At 41.2% G+C, this 20,181-nt stretch overlaps 1 protein-coding gene across 3 annotated transcripts in view; it reads left to right on the forward strand.

Annotated features, from left to right (window-relative positions):
* CDYL (chromodomain Y like) overlaps positions 1 to 20,181 on the forward strand; it is a 199,744-nt gene that overhangs the window by 93,854 nt on the left and 85,709 nt on the right. For all 3 annotated transcript variants that reach the window (XM_036446275.2, XM_036446276.2, XM_036446277.2), the window contains exon 2: positions 12,747 to 13,413. In XM_036446275.2, the coding sequence (XP_036302168.1) occupies positions 12,747 to 13,413 (667 nt within the window). The remainder of the gene's footprint in view (positions 1 to 12,746; positions 13,414 to 20,181) is intronic.

A 20,181-nucleotide genomic window follows, 5' to 3' on the forward strand; every position in this document is an offset into this window, starting at 1 on the left:
TTCAGTTTCTGAACAGTTTCATCTTTGTCTTTATCCATTTACTATAGCCAGACAGTAAAGCATAGTAGCAGTAGCAAGCATTCTGATTCAGAACAAGGATTTCTTTATTATTTCCTCAAGTTCTCTATTTAGCATTTTTGGTTTGTGTTGTCAGTGAGAAATACAAATGCTTTATTCTGTTTTGAGGTATCTGAAGAATAATACAGTTGTTATGAACTAAGTTCTTATAGTCTTTCAGTTGAGCAGCTGTGCAGCAAAAGTTCTGATTCACCCTTGTTTGTACAATACATGTATAGAATTGATTCAGTTTGTGATTTGTTTGTCAAGTATGCAAGAAGATACCATCCTACTCTTATTCAGAACAAAGCACCAAAGATGTGACTTCTTGGTATAATTTCTAAATGGCTTAACTTTTTAAAAGTTTTTGATACATTTTTACTTGTGTAAGTTATAAATAAAATGGATAGTTATAATGAATGTTTTACTTTTGGCAAAATGGATCAATTTAATTGATCTGCATATAGGATTTTGTCTCATTGGGGAAGAAGAGAACCATAAATTCACAGTTGCTGATAATCTAAAACAAGGCGTGTTTTGTTTTGTTTTGTTTTGTTAGAAAATTACCATTTAGGCCCTAACTGGTTTGCTCATCGTTAGAGTGTCAGCCTGTGGACCAAAAGGTGTCTCTGGTTTGATTCTGGTCAAGGACATGTACTTCTGTTGCAAGCTCCTCCCTAGCCTGGGCCCTGGCCGGGGCTTGTGCATGAAGCAACCAATTGATGTGTTTCTCTCACTTTGATATTTTTTTCTGTCTAGCTCTCTAACTTCCACTGTCTCTAAAATTCAATAGGAAAATATCCCCTGGTGAGGATTAAAAAAAAGGGGGGGGGGGAGTTACCACTTAGCACTTTGGAAGACATGGCCATTGAAAATTCCTATGCCTTAATTCTACCAACCTGCTTCAAGACTATATCCCATTTAATAAAGAGGGAGTATTCAAATTGACCATAATTCCACAACAAAGATGGCAACGCCCACAGCCAATTAGGAGGGAATATGCAAATTGAGGGTCACTCAGTGATAGCAATGGTGGCAGCCAGGCCATGGTGATGACGCAGGCGTTCCACCCCCTCCGTGGATGGCCTGTGGGCACGCAGAGGCATGGAGCAGCTGGGGAGGGATGCTCTGGACCAGTGGGCAGCACAGGTGGAGAGCCTCTGGGCAGGGGAGGTAGGCCTGCGGAGGGCAGCCTATACTCCCCACCTGGTGGCGGTGGCAGCCATGAGCACGCCAAGCAGAGCCTGCGGGCCAAGCTGAAGTAGTGCCTTGCAGGCCATCACCACTGAGGAGTGGCTGCGCAAGTCCTGCTTCTTGGCCCAGAAAGTGCAGGATCACAGGAACAGCCACTGTGGTGGGCCAGATTGACTTCCTCCTGGCCCCACCATGGAGGTTTGTGGATCTTCGCAGCCACAGGCCTCCAGTGCATGCATCCTCTTCCCCCCACAGGCGTGTGAACGTCCCCCAGCACGCTGTCAACCACATGTGCCTGCAATAGTCCCAGACCATGGCACACTCAAGTCCTCCATCTTCTGCCCCTCTGCCACATTTTCATCAAACCTCGCATGCCTACATCCCCACAGGACACACACATGTTCCCGCTGGCACGCTCATGTCCTTTTGGAGAGTGGGTGTTCTGGATGCTAAGGATGGGCACCTGTAAGATGACAGTAAGAGGGCAGAGTGGTGATGCCCTGTTCCCATGGACCCAGTGCAGTGACCAGATCACCTCCATGGGGCTAATGCAGGTGCTCAGGTGGGAGCAGGTGCTGACAGACACACCTGGTTGGCACAGGTGGCCCTCGCTGAGGTGCCTTCAGCCAGCGTTCAAGATCGAGAACCCAGAGGAAGCCAGGAGTTCTGTCCTCTCAGTGAAATGGTGGGAGAGTCTGGGCGACTGCAGAGGAGGAATGTGCACTTTGGGTGCCAGCACCCATGAGCAAAGGCTGCCCTGACTGAGTCTTGCTCACTTGGGGCCTAGCACACTCCTGCCGGGCAAGAATGTGCTTTTTCAAGTTAATGAGAGGAAACATTGATTTTCCTGCTTCCCGCGAAGGTGGAAAGTGGAGTGGGGAGACATGCGGGGAGTGAGTGAGGTTCCCTGTCTGGGGGTTCCAAACCCGCCCTCTTTGTACCTTTCACCGCTAACTGGACATATACAGGGTGTTCCCCCCAAAATGTATACACACTTTGAATACCTACTAATTCCAATGGGTTTAAGCATGAAAAGAAAGAAACAACAATAGAGCTGTCATCTGTTAAAAGTGCAGGCACAAACTGGCAGTTGGACATTTCCCGAGGGGTCCCAGATTGGAGAGGTTGCAGGCCGGACTGAGAGACCCTCTTCTCCCCTCCCCCCTGCTGTGCACGAATTTCATGCACTGGGCCTCTAGTTAATGAATACATAATAATACAAAATTTCGTCAACCATTTTTTACATACTATGTTTAGTCCATTTACTTACATTTATTAATATGGCTCATTTAAATTGTCATTTTACATACATATTTTTAATCAATATTTTAGTAAATTCCCATCCCTTGGCCCCTCTGCCTTTTGGCAGCCAGCATCAGTTTGTTCTGTATATCTATCTGTGTCTTTGTTTCCTTTTTATTTTATTCTTTTCTCTCTTTGTTAGATACCACATATAAATGAAATCATATAGTATTGTGTTTCTCTGATTTACTTTACTTAGCATAATACCCTCTAGGTCCAGGTATATTGTCACAAATAAAACTTCATTCTGTTTTATTGCTCAATATTTCTCTAATATGTGTGTACACACCTTCATCTGTTGATGGACATCTAGGTTGCTTTCATATTTTGGCTCTTACTACCCTGTTTCCCCAAAAATAGGACAGTGTCTTATATTAATTTTTTCTCCCAAAGTTGCACTAGGTATTATTTTCAGGGGATGTCTTATCTTTCCATGTGCTAGGTCTTATTTTCGGAGGATGTCTTATTTTTAGGGAAACACGGTAGTAATGCTGCAATGAATATAGGGGTGCATATAAATCTTTTTAAATTAGTGTTTTTGTTTTCTTTAGGTAAATAACCAGCGTTGAATAGTTGGGTCACGTAGCAGGACCAGTTTTTATTTTTATTTTTTAATCCTTAACTGAGGAGATATTGTCATTAATTTTTTAAAGATATATTTTTATTGATTTCAGAGAGGATGGAAGAGGGAAGGAGAGACAGAAGCATCAGTGATGAGAGAGAATCATTAATCGGCTGCCTCCTGAATACCCCATATGGGATTGAGCTTGCAATACCCATGTGCCCTGACTAGGAATCAAACCATGACTTCCTGGTTCATAGGTTGACACTCAACCACTGAGCCATGCCAGCTAGAAAGCTTTTATTTTTATTTTTATTTTTTTTAATATATTTTATTGATTTTACACAGAGAGGAATTGAGAGGGACAGAGAGTTAGAAACGTCGATGAGAGAGAAACATCGACCAGCTGCCTCTTGCACACCCCCCACTGAGGATGTGCCCGCAACCAAGGTACATGCCCCTGACCGGAATCGAACCCGGAACCTTTCAGTCCGCAGGCCGACGCTCTATCCACTGAGCCAAACCGGTCCCGGCTAGAAAGCTTTTATTTTTATTTTTTCATTTTAGTTTTTATTAATTTTTGAGAAAGATGAAGAAGAAAGAGAGAAGCTAGGCATCTGTGTGATAGAGAAATATCAATTGATTGCCTTCCATTTGTGCCCAACTGGGGATCAAACACACAACCTTTTTTGGTATACAGGGTGATGCTCCAGCCAACTTAGCCACCCAGTCAGGCCTAATTTTAAGTTTTTGAGGAGTTGCCATATTGTTTTCTGTAGTGGCTATGCTAGTTTACAATTCCACTAACAATGCATGTGGGTTCCCTTTTTCCACATCTTTACCAACACATATTCTTTGTTGTCTTGTTGATAACCATTCTGACAGATGTGAGGTGATATCTCATTGGTGTTTTAATTTGCATTTCCCTGATGATTAGTGATGTTGAGCATCTCTTCATTTTGTGACCACGTGTATGTCTTCCTTGGGGAAATGTCTATTCAGACCTTCTGTTTATTTTTAATTGGATTATTTGTGTTTTTAGTATTTTAGTTGTATGAGTTAACATATATAGCCTTTATTATGTTGAGATATATTCCTTCAGTATCCACTTGGTTAGGAATTATATCACAAAAGGATGTTGAATTTTGTCAAATGCCTTTTCTGCATCTATTGAGATGATCTCATGGTGTTTACGCTTCATTTAATTAATGTATGTATCATGTTGTTGAGTTGTGGATGTTAAACCATCCTTACATCCCTGGGATGAATCCCACTTGATCATGGTCTATAATCCTTTTAATGTACAATATTTTTAAAAATATATATTTTATTGATTTTTCACAGAGAGGAAGGGAAAGGGATAGATAGCTAGAAACATTGATGAGAGAGAATCATCAATCAGTTGCCTCCTGCATACCCTCCACTGGGGATGTTTCCACAACCAAGGTACATGCCCTTGACCAGAATCGAACGTGGGACCTTTCAGTCCGCAGACCAACGCTCTATCCACTGAGCCAAACTGGTTTCGGCCCTTTTAATGTATTCTTGAATTAGGTTTCTTAATATTTTGTTGAGAATTTTTGCATCTATATTTATCTAGGATTTGGCCTTTATTTTATTTTATTATTATTATTATTATTATTTTGTAGTAGTATCTTTTCTGGTTTTTGTGTCAGGACAATCTGGCTTCGTAGAATGAGTTTGGAAGTGTACCTTCCTCTTCAATTTTTGTAAACAGTTGTAAATTGATTATTCTTTAAATGTTTGGTAGAATTTGCTTCAGAAGCTGTCTGATCCTGGACTTTGTTGGGAGCTATTATTATTATTATTATTATTATTATTATTATCATTACTGATTGAATTTCATTGCTACTAATTGGTCTATTTAAATTTTAATTTCTTTCTAGTCGTGGAAGGTTATATACTTCTAGAAATGTATTCATTTCTTCTAGATTGTCCAATTTTTTGATATATAAATGTCCATAGTATTCTTTAAAAAAAAATTTTATTTCAGAAAGGAAAGGAAAGGGAAGGAGAGAGAAACATCATTGATGAGACAGAATCATTGATTGTCTGCCTTCTGCACACCCACTCTACTGGGGATAAAGCCTACAGCCTAGGCATGTGCCCTGACCAGGTGTGAAACCTGTGACCTCCTGGTTCACAGTTCAGTGCTCAACCACTGAGCCACTGGCTGGGCTTGTTCATAGTATTCTTTTATGATTCTTTGTTTTTCTGTGGCATTGGTTGTAACTTCTTTACATTTATAGTGTTTTTTGAGTTGAGTCCTCTCTTTTTCTTTATGAATTTGGCTAAAGATTGGTCAATTTTGTTTATCTTTTCAGTGAGCTAGCATTTGGTTTTATATGATTTTTCTATTCTTAGTTTGATTTCTATTTTCTTTATTCCCATTCTGATCTTAACTATTTTCTTCTCTTCGGTTTTGCTTGTTTTAAAATTTTAATCTTGTGGCTTTACTGAAGTTACTTATTTTTCCTTTATTTTTTAGTTTGTAAAATAGAAATGAATATTGACTTCTTCTCATTAATTATGAAAAATTTAAACACCCAAGTTGAAAGAATTTTACAATTAACATTCATTTGCCCATTACATAGATTTTTCTATGAACATTTTTCTATTTATTCCACTCTCCATTCACAAGTCGTCTTCTTTTTGACATGTTTTAAAATAAATGCTGAAATCAGTACTCTTCCTCCTAAAAGTCATTTAGCATGCATTTTATTAACTAGTCCATATTTGTTTATAGCTTTTTTCTTTTGATCTAAAAATTTCTAACAATGCAATGCGCACCTTAAATATTATATCAGGTGCTGACCTTAAGAAAGGCATAAATCTGTGCAAACCTACAGCTTATTAAGCTAAAAAGCTATCACTTGAGAAATTTCATTAATGCTCCTTCCCCAATCAATTCCTTACCAAGCTCTGTTCTTGTTTTTTAGGAAAAGGTTTTTTGGCTTTTTTGAGCAAGGGTTTTTGTTTGTTTGTTTGTTTGTTTGTTTGTTTTTAATTTTTTATTTTTTTATCCAGTGTAATGTTTTTGAAACTCAGCCATGCTCTTGCATAAATCACTAATTTTTTTGTTGTTGTTTTTGAGTAGCATTGTTTGTCTAATCACTTGGTGTTGGAAACTTGTGTGGTTTCTAGTTTGGGTCATTATGAACAGCGTTTCTATAAAATGTGTTATACAAGTGTTTTTGTAGACATAGGTTTTCATTCCTTTTGGGTGAGTAATTAGGATTGGAACTACTAGGTCATAGGGTTGGTATTTGTTTAGTTTTATAAAATGCCTTAGACCTTTTACCAAGGGCAGGAGGCGACCCAGCAATCAGGGAATGGTGACACCTCATCACACCTCTGCTGCTGCCACTGTCAACAGCACAAATCTCGGCCAGCCCTGGTAACCTGAGCCTCGAACGGCCCTAGGTGGCTAGGCTTGCCTGCTCCTCAGGCTGGCCCTGGGGAACAGGGGAGCTGAAGGGACTGGGGGACTCCAGAGGCAGGCACCCCAGTGGGGTTGAGGGGACTGAGCGTTGCCATCTTGTGGCTGTGTGTGCAGCCACCTTTGAGGGTGGTACAGTCAATTAGCATATTCCCTCCTTATTGGCTGTGGGTGCTGCCATATTTTTGCAACAGTGTGAGGGTCAATTAGCATATTCCCTCTTTATTAGATAGAATTTTTTTTTTTTTTTCATAATGATGCTCTTTTATTCCAAACTAGAGACCTAGTACATGAAATTCGTGCATGGGAGTTGGGGGGTGTCCCTCAGTCCAGCCCACACCCTCTCCAATCTGGGACCCCTCTCACAATCCAGGACTGCTGGCTCCCAACTGCTCACCTTCCTGCCTTCCTGATTGCTCCTATCTGCTTCTGCCTGCCATCCTGATCACCCCCTAACCACTCCCATGCCACCCTGATAGATGTCTAACTGCTCCCCTGCCGTCTGTTTGCCTCCAACTTCCCTCCTCTGCCAGCCTGGTCACCCCTAACTGCCCTCCCCTGCTTGCCTGATTGTCCACAACTGCCCTCCCTTGCAGGCCTGGTCCCTTCCAATTGCCCTCCCCTGCTGGCCATCTTGTGTCCACATAGGGGCAGGATCTTTGACCACATGGGGCAGTCATCTTCTGTGTTGGAGAGATGGTAAATCTGCATATTACTCTTATTAGATAGGATTGAGGCCTGGTGTACAGGTGGGGGCCAGCTGGTTTGCCCTGAAGGGTGTCCCTGATGAGGGTGAGTGTTGCCTTGGGGCGTGGGGTGGCCTGAGCTAGGGGCCTGTGGTGGTTTGCAGGCCAGCCAGGCCCTCTGGCAACTCAAATGAAGGCCCTTATATCTGGAATTTATTTACCTTCTACAATTGAAACTTTGTAGCCTGGAGTGGAGCCATGCCTTTTGCATGCTCCTTGGAGGCAGCCATTTCTATTAGGATTTATGTATCTTCTATAATTGAAACTCTGTAGCCTTAAGTGGAGGCCTGGGCCAGCCAGGATGTGCGGAAAGCTTTGCTTCCTCCATTGCCAGGAGCAACCCTAGCCTCCCGCTTTTTCAAGCTCTTTTTATCTTCTATAACTGAAACTTTGTAACCTTGAATAGAGGCTTAGGCCAGAAAGGGCTGGTGGAAAGCTTGGCTTCCTCCATTGCCTGGGAAACCCAAGCCTCTCTCCTGCTCTCTGGCTATAGCCATCTTGGTTGGGTTTATTTGCATACTTGCTCTGATTGGGGGGTGGGCTTGTGGGTGTAGCGCAGTGATGGTTAATTTGCATATTACTCTTTTCTTAGGTAGGACTACCCAGCCATTGGTGTAAGACCCAAACCCAAGAAAAGCTTTCACCATTGCTTGTATTTTCAAAGTTATTCTAACAGCCTATTTCCACTGCTCTGGGAGGCAGCCAAGCAAGTATTTACAACCAGTATGGATGATGATACAATGTGACAAACTTTTCCTGCTGCGTATATTTTGTAACTTGGTATTTTTCTTGTAAGCCAGTATATTTACATGCTTTGCCCTGATATTGTTTCTCAGACCTTTTGGTATTTTAATTGCAATAATGACAGTTACTCTTTTATTCTTTTACTGAGCTCTTTAATCAGTTTAGGTCTGGCCTGCATGGTTTCTGTTGAGAAATCAGCTGACAGCGGTATGGGTGCTCCTTTATAGGTAACTACCTGCTTTTCTCTTGCTGCTTTTAATATTGTCTCTTTGTCTTTTGCTCTTGGAATTTTAATTATGATGTATCTTGATGTGGTCCTCTTTGGATTCCTTTTGTTTGGGGTTCTGTGTGCTTCCTGGATTTGTAAGTCTATTTCTTTCACCAGGTGGGGGAAGTTTTCTTTCACTATTTTTTTCAATATGTTTTCAATATCTTGCTCTCTCTCTTCTTCTGGGACCCCCATAATTCTGATGTTGGTTTGCTTGAAGTTGCCCCAGAGGTTTCTTACATTATCTCCAACTTTCTGGATTCTCTTATATTCTTGCTTCTGTGGAGAAGTGTCCTCTGGCTCTTTGTGTTCCAAATCTTTGACTTGATTCTTGCGATCCCTCCATTCTGTTTTTAGGACTCTGTATAATATATTTTATTTCAGACAATGTATTATTTATTTCTAGTTGATCCCTTTTTATATCCTCATAAGTCTTGTTTATTTTATCAGTCTTTTCTAGGAAATTCTTGAAAAACCTTATAAGAGTGGTTTTGAACTCTATATCCAGTCACTTCTTGTCCTCCATTTCTTTTGTTTGTGATCTGTTTCCTTGTCTTGGCATTTTCACAGCTTCCCTGAGTTGGTAGGGTGGCTTTGTGTGCTAAGGTGTCCTATATGGTTCAGTGGGTCAGCCTCCCAGTTACCTGAGGTGGACAGTCTTGGTGTAGCCCTTTGTGGGCTGTGTGTGCAGCCTTGTTGTTAAGCCTTGCTTGTGGTTGATATCACTGGGAAGTGTTGATCTCCAAGCCAATTGGCTATGAGGATCAGAAGTGTCTCAGCTAGGAGGGTTTCTGTATTCTGCTTGGATGGGGCGGAGTCACGGGGTGGCACAGACAAACTTTGGTGAATTCTGGAAGATTGGTTGCAGGCGCGCGCACCTCTTTGGTATAGGCGCAGACAAGCTTTGGATTGCTGTCTGTCCCTCCCTAGGAGAGTCCTATTCATGGCGAACAAGAAAGCTAGCCACTGGAAGGGCTTCTGTGCTCTACCTGGATGGGGCGGAGGCCTAGGGTAGTGCAGACAAACTTTGGTCAGCCCCTCCTTACGAGGGTCTGGTTTCTGAGTCCCGCAGTAATGGCTGCTGGCTTCTCACACCTCAGAGATCTTTGCCCACTGCCTAACAGTCTGGCCTCTCCCTGTCTGGGGCCGTTTATCAGAGAAATAGGGTAGTTCTGTTTTCCTCCCAAACAAGAAAGCTAGCTGCTTATTAGCTGTTCGCCCTCTCAGTGCGGAGGGAGTAAGCCAGTAGCAAACTCAGCCCAGCCCGCCCTCTCCACGCTCCGCAAGCAATCCAGCAGCGAAGTTGGGCAGCCGCCTTTTCGCACGCACAGTTTTCCGCACTTTCACAGTTCCTGAGGTTCAGCGTGCCTTCTCTCTCCTTCCCAAATGGTAGAGCCTCCTCTCAGCCAGCCGTCAGGCGCTTCAGGGCGATGTTTCCCCTGTTTTCCAGTTCTTAATAAAAATTTGTTGTTCTTGGCTTCATTCAGGTGTCTACCCTATGCCGCCATCTTGGTTTTCTCTCATTGTTTTTAATTTGCATCTGACTCATAATGTTCATCACTCTTTAATTTGTTTACTGGTCATTCATATACTTTTGGGTATGTGTGCTCAAATCTTTTACTCACTTTAAAATTATATTTGGTCTTTTCATTATTGAATGCTAAGAATTACTTATTAGTCTTAGGGACCATTCTTTAGAGATATTTTTAATGGATATATCCAATCTATGGCTTGTTTACACATTTGTTCAACATTGGTTTTTTATGAAGTCTGGTTGATCAGTTTTCTTTTTTTCATTGTTTTTTGTTTTGTTTTGTTTTTTGTGACCTAAAGCAGTGGTTGCCAACCTTTTGGATCTCACAGACCACCAGTGGTCTGGGACCACTGGTTGGCAACCGCTGACCTAAAGAATCTTTTCCTACCCCTGAGTCACAAAGGTAATTAATGTTCTATATTTTGCTCTAAGAGCTTCATTGTTTTAACCTTTATAATTAGGTTCTTAATACATCTTGAATTAATTTCTCTGTATAAAAGTTGTAATAAGGGTTCTGGTTCATTTCCTTTCTGCTGCTTCCTGGGATATGATTAAGACAAAAGTTTTAATTTTTGTAGACACCTATTTTGTATACAAGTGAGAAATTTTGTATACACCTATTTTGAAAATTCTGGATTTCATCCTTATCAATCCTGGGTATCTTTTTCCCCCTAGCAGTAACCCTAGGATGCTAACATTCCATGATAGAGGACCCCCGTAAGGGAATCCCAGTAATTGTAAACAATACTTTATTGGACCAACAGGGGCATCATTGGGGCTAAATTAGTATGAAAGTCAGATATTAACATGTCTTTTGAGTGTTTAAAGAAGAAGAATCAGTAGGTTATATAGCCCTCATAAGACTGGAGAAAACTCCAAAATGAGACAAATCTCAATTTCCTTGGGCAAGTTCCTAGAGTGATAATTGCCTTACTGTGTATATACATCCTGCAGGCCCAACAGTGAGAGGCATAGTAAAGGTCAGGAAATTTGTCCCTGGCTTTCTCTGAAATGAGCAATGAAAACACCTCAGGAGATATTCAAGTCAGCCCCAGCTCAGGGTTTTACAGATGATACCATTCCTCTGGATTTCCTTCTTGTGGGTCAAGACAGAGTTCATGGAATTACTAATGCATCCTTTTGTACTAGCTGCAGAGCAACAGGAAAATTCAGTTCAGATCTCTGGATTACTGTACTTATGTTTCTGGGATGGAAATTGATTTAGAAAAAAATTAGTATTAAACATAGTTTTGTCTTTAATCAGTTTAGGGTTAGGGTTAGGGACAGTCTTGGGACAGTCTCTTTACCCCTTTTATTTAAAACTTTTAAATTTTTTCTACCACGAAACTGATTTACATGGAACTTTCCAGAAGTATGTTTTTTCTAAAGTTGAAATACTTTTGCCTTTATACATAGTTCTTCACAAGCAAAGGAGCGGGCAGTGGGAGGGGTGAGGGTGGAGAGGATCATTTTCAAAGCTCTCCATGCTACATTATGAATTGTGTGGACTTACATATGCAGATCTGGTATTATCGGCTCTGTTAGGCATGTGATCTGCCATCTGCCAAAAAAGGCCTTTCTGTACCTTTAAAACTTTTTTACCAGAATCAACAATGTGATTAATTTTAGGCTTTTCTATAGTTAAGGACTCTAATTTTCTAAATCCAGGTAAATATATTTGAGGGATGTGGGGAGCAGGATTGAGAGTAGGGGTCTGATGGGATGGGTTATTCTCCCATTCTCCAAAAGTATCTAGTTGTATTCAATTAGTCTCTGTTGTTTTGGTATTAAATACACTAATATGTCATCTGACCTATACTTTGTGAGAAAGTTATTGATGTTCATGATTAAATAAATAGCTGTATGACTGTAGCCCTTTACTTACAAGATATGGAGTACATGCTGCCATTGGGGAAGTAGGCCCATGGTTTTTATGTTAACTGGAGAGGTAACGAGATTTTAAATATTTCTCCAATAACATGGAGGACATTATGTCCAGTATATTTTGTTCATATGAGTTATAGAAGATTTCCGATTTACATTTAGGATGCTAAAGTAGTAGAATTTGTCACAGTAATGTTTTATCGAAAGGTATAAACTCATAAATTTGATATGGTATATATTGATCACCAGTTTTAAAGATTAACAGCATCTCGCCGAAACCGGTTTGGCTCAATGGATAGAGCGTCGGCTTGGGGACTGAAAGGTCCCAGGTTCGATTCCGGTCAAGGGCATATATCTTGGTTGCGGGCATATCCCCAGTAGGGGGTGTGCAAGAGGCAACTGATCGATGACTCTCATCGATGTTTCTAACTCTCTATCTCTCTCCCTTCCTCTCTGTACAAAATCAATTAAAAAAAAAAAAAAAGATTAACAGCATCTCCCTTTAAAGATGATAGCGTAAAATTAGTTAAAAACCAGATTTGAAGGGAAATAACCTAACCAGTCTAGACTGTTTTATTACCAGTAAAGCATTATGTTTTCTGTTAACCTTTTTAATTTTCACTGAGTGCTTCTTAAGGATACTTGGAATCCCAATAATGTTTCCTCTGTGCACCAGTTCCACTCCTCAAAAGCTCTTAGCCTTTCATAGGTTTGTGCATTTACCACAGCCAATTTATTGCTTTTGAGTACCTGTTCTTAGTAACTTAAGGATGACCAGGCAAAAGGCTATGAATGACTATTATATTTTGTTTGACCTAATTTCAAGGAAATTGCAAAAATTTCATATGTTCTGTTATTTTTCTGTTTTAGATGATTTGATTTAGGAAAGAGAAGATCATTTTCACTGTTGCATGTAGTTTTATTATTTTTGGTGTTATTAAGCTTGTATTTTTTAGATGTTATGTTTATACTTTTTTCTTTTCTTTTATAAACAGGTAGAAAGCATTGTTGACAAAAGGAAAAACAAAAAAGGGAAGATAGAATATTTGGTTCGGTGGAAAGGCTACGACAGTGAAGATGACACTTGGGAACCAGAACAGCATCTTGTGAACTGTGAGGAGTACATTCATGATTTTAATAGACGCCACACTGAAAAGCAGAAAGAAAGCACATTAACCAGAACAAATAGGACCTCTCCAAACAATGCCCGGAAACAGATTTCCAGGTCCACCAACAGCAATTTTTCTAAGACCTCTCCTAAGTCACTAGTGATTGGCAAAGACCCTGAGTCCAAAAACAGTCAATTATTTGCTGCCAGCCAGAAGTTCAGGAAAAACACAACTCCATCTCTCTCGAACCGAAAGAATATGGACCTAGCAAAATCAGGTATAAAGATACTTGTGCCTAAGAGTCCCATTAAGAGCAGGACCACAGTGGATGGCTTTCAGAGTGAGAGCCCTGAGAAACTGGACCCCGTTGAGCAGGGTCAGGGGGATACAGTGACACCGGAAGTGGCAGCTGAAAAGCCAGTTGGAGCTTTATTGGGCCCTGGTGCAGAGCGAGCTAGAATGGGGAGCAGGCCCCGAATACACCCACTGGTGCCTCAGGTGTCCGGCTCCGTGACAGCAGCCATGGCCACGGGATTGGCAGTTAATGGAAAAGGTAAGTGTCTAGGTGAGCAGCTCGGCGGTTTTCGTCCCTGTCAATGCTATGGACTATTAACTCAGCATGTGTGATGATTTTTCAAAGGGGTGTTGAGTACTCCTTTCTTCTGTGTCTGTCCTACTCTAGATGGCAAAGACTCTGCAGAGTTTGTAACAGATGTCTGATTAACCGTTGAGAGATATTGCCAGCTTCTCCTTTCTTGGAGCCTTCGGCACTTCTTTCATAACCAGAACTAGCAAGTCTATTTAATTTGGCACCCACAGATTTCCATCACATTGACTCGCATTAAACATCATCTCACTCTAAATAGGTTAACGTTGGTATTTTTTTTTACAGGAAGTTTTATTCTGAAGCCACCAACATTTATACATCTTAGACACTGAGTCTCATGTTAAGAATCTTAAGTATAACCAGTGTTGATTAGAAATCATGATCCTTATTTTGCTAACCCATTTAAATAATCAGAAATGCCTTTCAATGAGGGTTTACCTAGTACCCCTGCTCCTGAATTCTGCAGCCTAGTTGGTTATACCATAACTTCCCCATCTCCTAAGACAGCACACAGCTTCCTTCCCTCCACTTTCCCATGCCTAGCTAGCTACCAGTTTGTACAGATTGTATTAAGTGTTATTCTGATAGTAAGCTCCACTCGTCCTCCCTCACTTTAGGTCTTGATGATTTCTTACCTGCCATAAATTTCTAATTGCTCGCCTGTATCCTGCTTTTTGAGAGTTTCCCATGCATTCTTGAACAGGAAGGAGGATCCCAGTTGCCAGTCTGATGTTAACACCATTGCCTTAGTTAGCAGATGTGCTCTGCTGGGCTCTCACCTGCCGTTCTCACTCTCTCTCTCTCCAAGTCCGTACTCCTGCCATTGCCTTTTCCTTACCTGTGTGTCTCCCCCAAGTAATGCTAAGTAGATAATGTACAACAAAATAAAATGATCCCATTTTGCTTAGGGGAGCTGTTTTTCTCTAAAGAAAGTTCATCTAATATATTATACTACTCTAACCATTTTACAGTGGTTGTTCCGACAAATTTTGGCTTAGGCCCCTGTGTAACAGTGAAGGGATATGTTGAAATATGGGGTTTCCCTTTGGACAGTAAGTTGCCATCTTGCTAGTGATTTTCAGATACACACTTTCCCCAAATGCAGCACCTCTTCTTCCCCATTCCAAAAGTTTCGCCTTTACTTAAGTAAAGGAACTGTGTGAGCTCATTTAGAGTTGACTTTGTATTATTGATCTGTTCGTGAGTATAATTTTCTCTTACTTTGTTGTAAATAAAGGATCATAGGAGTTCAGAGGTAGAAGATACTTTATAAAGCAGCCAATAGTATGCTTTATTCTACAGATAGGGAAGTCAAGTTTAGAGAGAGTGTGATGTTCAGACAGAATTAAAAGCAGATACGGAATCAGAGCATTTCTCAATTTTTACTACCTAGTTTTTCTCAACATTGCAAGGAAGCCTCCACATGACAAAGGAACATCTACCTCTTGATTGATTATTTAGGATCAGGCCCTGTGCTGGGCTTCTGTAACTACAAACAAGGGCTGGGCCCCTACTGTGACCTTCTGGGACAGGGGTTGACAAACTACAGCCTGTGGCCAAACCCAGTGCACTATTTGTTTTTGTAGAATTTACAAGCTAAGAATGTTTTTTTGTTTTATAATGTTTGAAAAAAATAAAAGGAATTATATTTCATGACAGGTGAAAATATAAGAAATTCAAATTTGTGTTTATAAATAAAGTTCTATTAGAACACAGCCATAGTCATTTGTTCACTTATGGTCTGTGGCTGCTTTCCAGCCACAGGGATAGAGTTGAATCATTATGAAAGAGACCTTATAGCTTCAGAACTGAAAAATTTATCTGACTCTTTACAGAAAAGGTTTCCTAACCTCTGCTCTAGGAAGCCACAGTTCCCCCTTAATTATCTACAAAAGTTGTATGTACCTACCTTTGGTGGCGGGTGTCATGATTTTCTGAACTTTTATATATATTTTTTATTGTCTTTTTGTGTGCGTGTGTGGTGGTGTTTTTTTTTACAGAGGAAAAAAAGAGGGATAGAGAGTTAGAAACATCGATGAAAGAGAAACATCGACCAGCTGCCTCATGTACACTCCTTACTGGGGATGTGCCCGCAACCATGGTACATGCCCTTGACCGGAATCGATCCTGGGACCTTTCAGTCTTCAGGCCCACACTCTGTTTACTGAGCCAAACCAATTAGAGCTTTCCAAACTTTTGAGCCCTAATTTTTTCACATTCTTCTTTTACCACACTTACCCAGGGTTAACTGCCCTTAGCAAAAACCTTCAGTTTTGTGTATAATAAGTATGCTGGCCTCTATTTCAATAAGGAGCTGCTGACTTCTATGTTTATCACTCTTCCCATTTAAAATAAATAAATAAATAAATGTCCTTAAGGATGGCTATGGTTAGAACCACAGGGATGTGAAAGCATAAAATATTACATTATTTTTATCTTGTTCTATGGAGTTAGGTATTTGGAATTGGAATAACAATTTCCAAGGCCCTTGTGGCTCCCCTTCTCTCCTGGCCCTGTGTCCTATATACTCTCTACTTACAAGAGAGGAAGCATGGAAGCCACTCAGGAATGTTTCTAGGGCAGTGGTAAATGGCATCCCTGATGGCCATGATCTAAATCAGGTTTGCAGACCAAGAGAGAAAAGAACCAGCACCTACACCCTCAGGAGCCTGCAGTTGGAGTTCCTTCCTGAAAGAAATGTGATGCCAGAAATAAGTGGTGTCTTGCTTAGACAACTTGGCACCTACCAAAGGCCTTTGCTTCCTCTTACTTTCCCCCTTTTTAGGAAGTTGGTTTTATTGTTCCCTCAATTGGAGTGTAAGGTCCACTAAGGAATTTTATTTTGCCAGGACTAAATCTTACTGTCTGGAGTAGTGCCAGCACATAGTAGGTGCTCTGCAAATGCTTGTGGAGGGAATGATTACATTGCTCACTAAAGACAAGGTGCTCTCTAAAGACAAGGATGGTAATGAGTCTTTGTAGCCTTGTTACTGTTCACACTAAAATGGGAAGGAAAAACGCTATTAAATGACAAAGTATGTGGGCCAGAAGCATGGGAACATTCCAGAAAAGCTCTTACTGGCTCTAAGGGTGCATCTTTCCTGGGTGACAGGCAGCACTGAAACTATGTTAGCTTCATTTTTTAATTTTTAAAGGAGTTGTTTGGTTTTACTTTTCATACTAATTGTAGAGCTACATAAGAAAACTAATGAGTATTTTAAAAACAAATTAAAACAGCTGAAGCCAGTTTGGCTTGGTGGGTAGAGTGTCAGCCTGCAGACTGAGGGGTCCAGGGTTGGGTTCGGTTCTGGCAGGAGCATGTGCCTTGGTTGTGGGCACGTCCCCAGTTGGGTGGGTGTGCGGGAGGCGGTTGGTTGATGTTTCTCTCTTATCCATGTTTCTAACTTTCTGTCTCTCTCCCTTCCCCTCTGTAAAAAATCAGTAAGATATATTAAAAACAAAAACAAATTAAAACAAATACTCATGACATCATTGGGAAATGAACCATCTTTTTAAAAATATTAATCGAGTGTGAAGGATATTTTGCCACCAACTACAACAGATATTAAAACATCTGTTAGCCAAAAGAGTAAATGTTTCTGGAGAATTTTAACACACATGATTACTTTTACAGAATAACCATGTGTGTGTATCCTTAGTTTTTAACTTTTAAATATTAAACAAAGATTTAAGGATGAATATATTGCTTCACTCAGAAATATGAGAAATGTTAAAATTTAAGTGATACATCTATCTTCTGTCTGTTATTCTTTGAATCGCCTAACAATTTAATCCTACAAGAGAAATAATTCTTTTATATTTTTTATTAAAAATCTTCAAACAAATCCTCTTTAATATATTTGAGATAGGTTGAGATAAACAATTGATACTTCATTAATGATAATTATATTAATGTAGTCCTTTAGTTTTTTCTATTCTTAAGTAATAATAGAAATGAGAGCTCTCTCCATAAAACAACTTCTGTATTTATGTACTATCTATATAAATAAAAGCCTAAAGCAACCGAGCTACCAGTTGATCTGTCACTATGACGCACATTGACCACCAGGGAGAAGACACTCAATGCAGGAGCTGCCCCCTGGTGGTCAGTGCGCTCCCACCTGGAGCTCCACTCAGCTGATGGACAGGTGCCAGATGCAGGGCTCAGCCTGGCCGACACAGCCCAGAGACCACAGCGTAGCAGTAGTGAGCCTACCAAGCAGTGGCAGTGGCAGTGGCAGTGGCAGCGGCGGGTGCAGCAGGGCCGGGATGAGCAAGAGTGGCAGGCACCAATTTCAGCCCAATCCCTGGAGGCTATGCTGAGGGACCTCTAGTATAGTAATAATTCCCATTTGTCATGTTTTAGCTTTGGGGTAGTCCTCTCAAACAGTATATAATCATCTCATACCACACTTGTGAGCCAGATGTTGCTCAGTATGAGACTGAACTCATATTTGTCTTTTCACTTCCTGTTTTTGAGTCTAAGTTGGCTGTTCTTCCAAGCCAGTCACATTTTAAATCACAAATGAAGAAAGGCTATTTAAAAACTCAGATTATCAGGAACCTCTTGAAAGAAGACACTAAGGTAGGGGTGTCGAACTCAATCAGAGAAGGGGCCAAAATCTAAAATCCAGCCTAAATCGCAGGCCGAATGGTTTACTGAACAGTCATAAACTGTCATTGTGATGGAAACGCAGCGGAGTGCAGTGATGACAGCGCGGTGCGGGCCACATTGCAAGGCCTGGCGGGACGGATTTGGCCCTCAGGCCTTGTGTTTGACACATGTGCACTAAGGAGTCAAATTCTCTAAGGTGGCTTGTACACTTGAACTGGAAGGAAGAGAGCTTATTCCCTCAGAGAGTAAATCCTGGTGGAAAAGATGCAGAGAAGTATCTAGAACAGATGGAGAAACAATACTTCACATGGTAAAATGGGAAAGCACTGTGGCAAACATTTCAATCTTCTCCTTTAGAATCTTCTATATTGCCTAGTCCAATTGTTTATATGTAATTGGTATTTAATTAACATTTGTGTGGGAATGAAGGAGTTGCTGGAGGAATTTCTGTTATTCTACTTTCATTATTGCTATTTTCTAAAAACTGTGTGAAGAGAAAAGATTTTGGGGGTAATTGGGAGAACTTGCCAAGAAAACGAGAGCTAGGGCAAGTTTTGAGCTTGCATGCAAATATGGAATGACATATGATTCTTCCAGCTGGAAAAATTGAAGAAAACATCTGTCGAATTAAGGCTGCAGAAAACCCTTTTAATATATCAGTGAATAATTTTGCTGTATGGCAATATCCAGCAGGCAGCTTTATCTATACTAATAAAAGGATAATATGCTAATTAGACCAGATAGACTGGACGTCCTTCCTGACAAAGCTAGGTCCCAGGCGGCGCTACCCAGGGTCCCGGGTGCCTGCAGCCAGCTAGAGGGAAGGAAGCTTGGGTCCCAGGTGTTCGTGGCCATAGAGGAGGGAAGAAGCCCTTGTTCCAGGCGCTTGCAGCCAGCCAAAGGGAGGGAAGCCCAGGTCCTGGTTGCATGAGGCTGGCCAGAGGAGGGAAGCCTTAGTCCTGGGTGCGGGGGCCAAGGCAGAGGCAGTTAGGGACAATCAGGCAGGCAGGCAAGCAGTTAGGAGCCAGCGGGACCAGATTGTGAGAGCCTAAACTGTAGTCGGGACATCCTCTAGGGGTCTCAGATTGCGAGAGGGTGCATGCCGGGTTGAGGGACTCCCACTCCATGCACAGATTTCAGTCACTGGGCCTCTAGTTGATAACAACTAGGCCCCTTACCCAGATATGTTCACTGTAGAGCTCAGAATTATTCAGAGCAGTAGAGCCTTTCTAATGTCTTGAGCACTTGGTCATTTGGAGACAGAAATGACCTCAGTGTGTGATTCTGTGCATTTGCTATTGTTACCCTCAAGCTACAGTCTTCTGAAGTCTTTTTCTGTAATTTTTCCCAGTTGGGCTGGCTTCTTCCTCCTCCTCATCTGCCTTCCAACATAGTAGGGCACCTGTAGCGTTTATAGCTGTGTCTTCATTAAATTCTCTGACATTCTCAACCTCCTGAAAGAGGACTTTCCATTCACCTTCTCACCTTCATTGAAATCAGAAACCTGTACCACAGATCGACCACCTCTTTCTCTCAACAGCCTCTGGAGTAGAATACTCATCTCCAGATGAGGGCAGGGGAAGTGAAAGCCAGCCACTTCCATATGAAGGCCCTTCCTTGTTGAGTCTTATTTTCTGATTTTTCTCCCTGCTTGTTACTGTCTGATTGACCAGCCTCATGGTCTTATTTCAGCATTCCTCAAAGATTTGGGCTACTGAGTCACCCCATAACAACCCCATCTCTGTCTCTGCATTATGCTAGACTCATTGCATCAATCTGTTGCTAGTCATCATACCTGATACTCTTAGGGAATACCCATTTTACTGATAACGCTAAGCTGAAAGAAGTGAAGGGACTAGAACTCAATAGCCCTTTTTCTCAGGGTTCTCCTTTTTTAAAAACTTGTTTTCACCATAATTCTCACTTTTCTTATAAGCCAGGCTTCTGGAGAATGTCGTTCACAGTTGTTTTCTCTTTTCCTACTCACTCTTCTGTCTGGCTACTGTCGTAGATCATTCTCCAGTATTCAGTACGTTGGCCCCTGATCACCTCCTAATTAATAAATCTGGTGCTTCAGTCTTTATCAGAACACGTCACTC

The sequence above is a fragment of the Pipistrellus kuhlii genome, unplaced genomic scaffold (genome assembly GCF_014108245.1).
Source record: "Pipistrellus kuhlii isolate mPipKuh1 unplaced genomic scaffold, mPipKuh1.p scaffold_m20_p_2, whole genome shotgun sequence".
Taxonomy (NCBI): Eukaryota; Metazoa; Chordata; class Mammalia; order Chiroptera; family Vespertilionidae; genus Pipistrellus; species Pipistrellus kuhlii.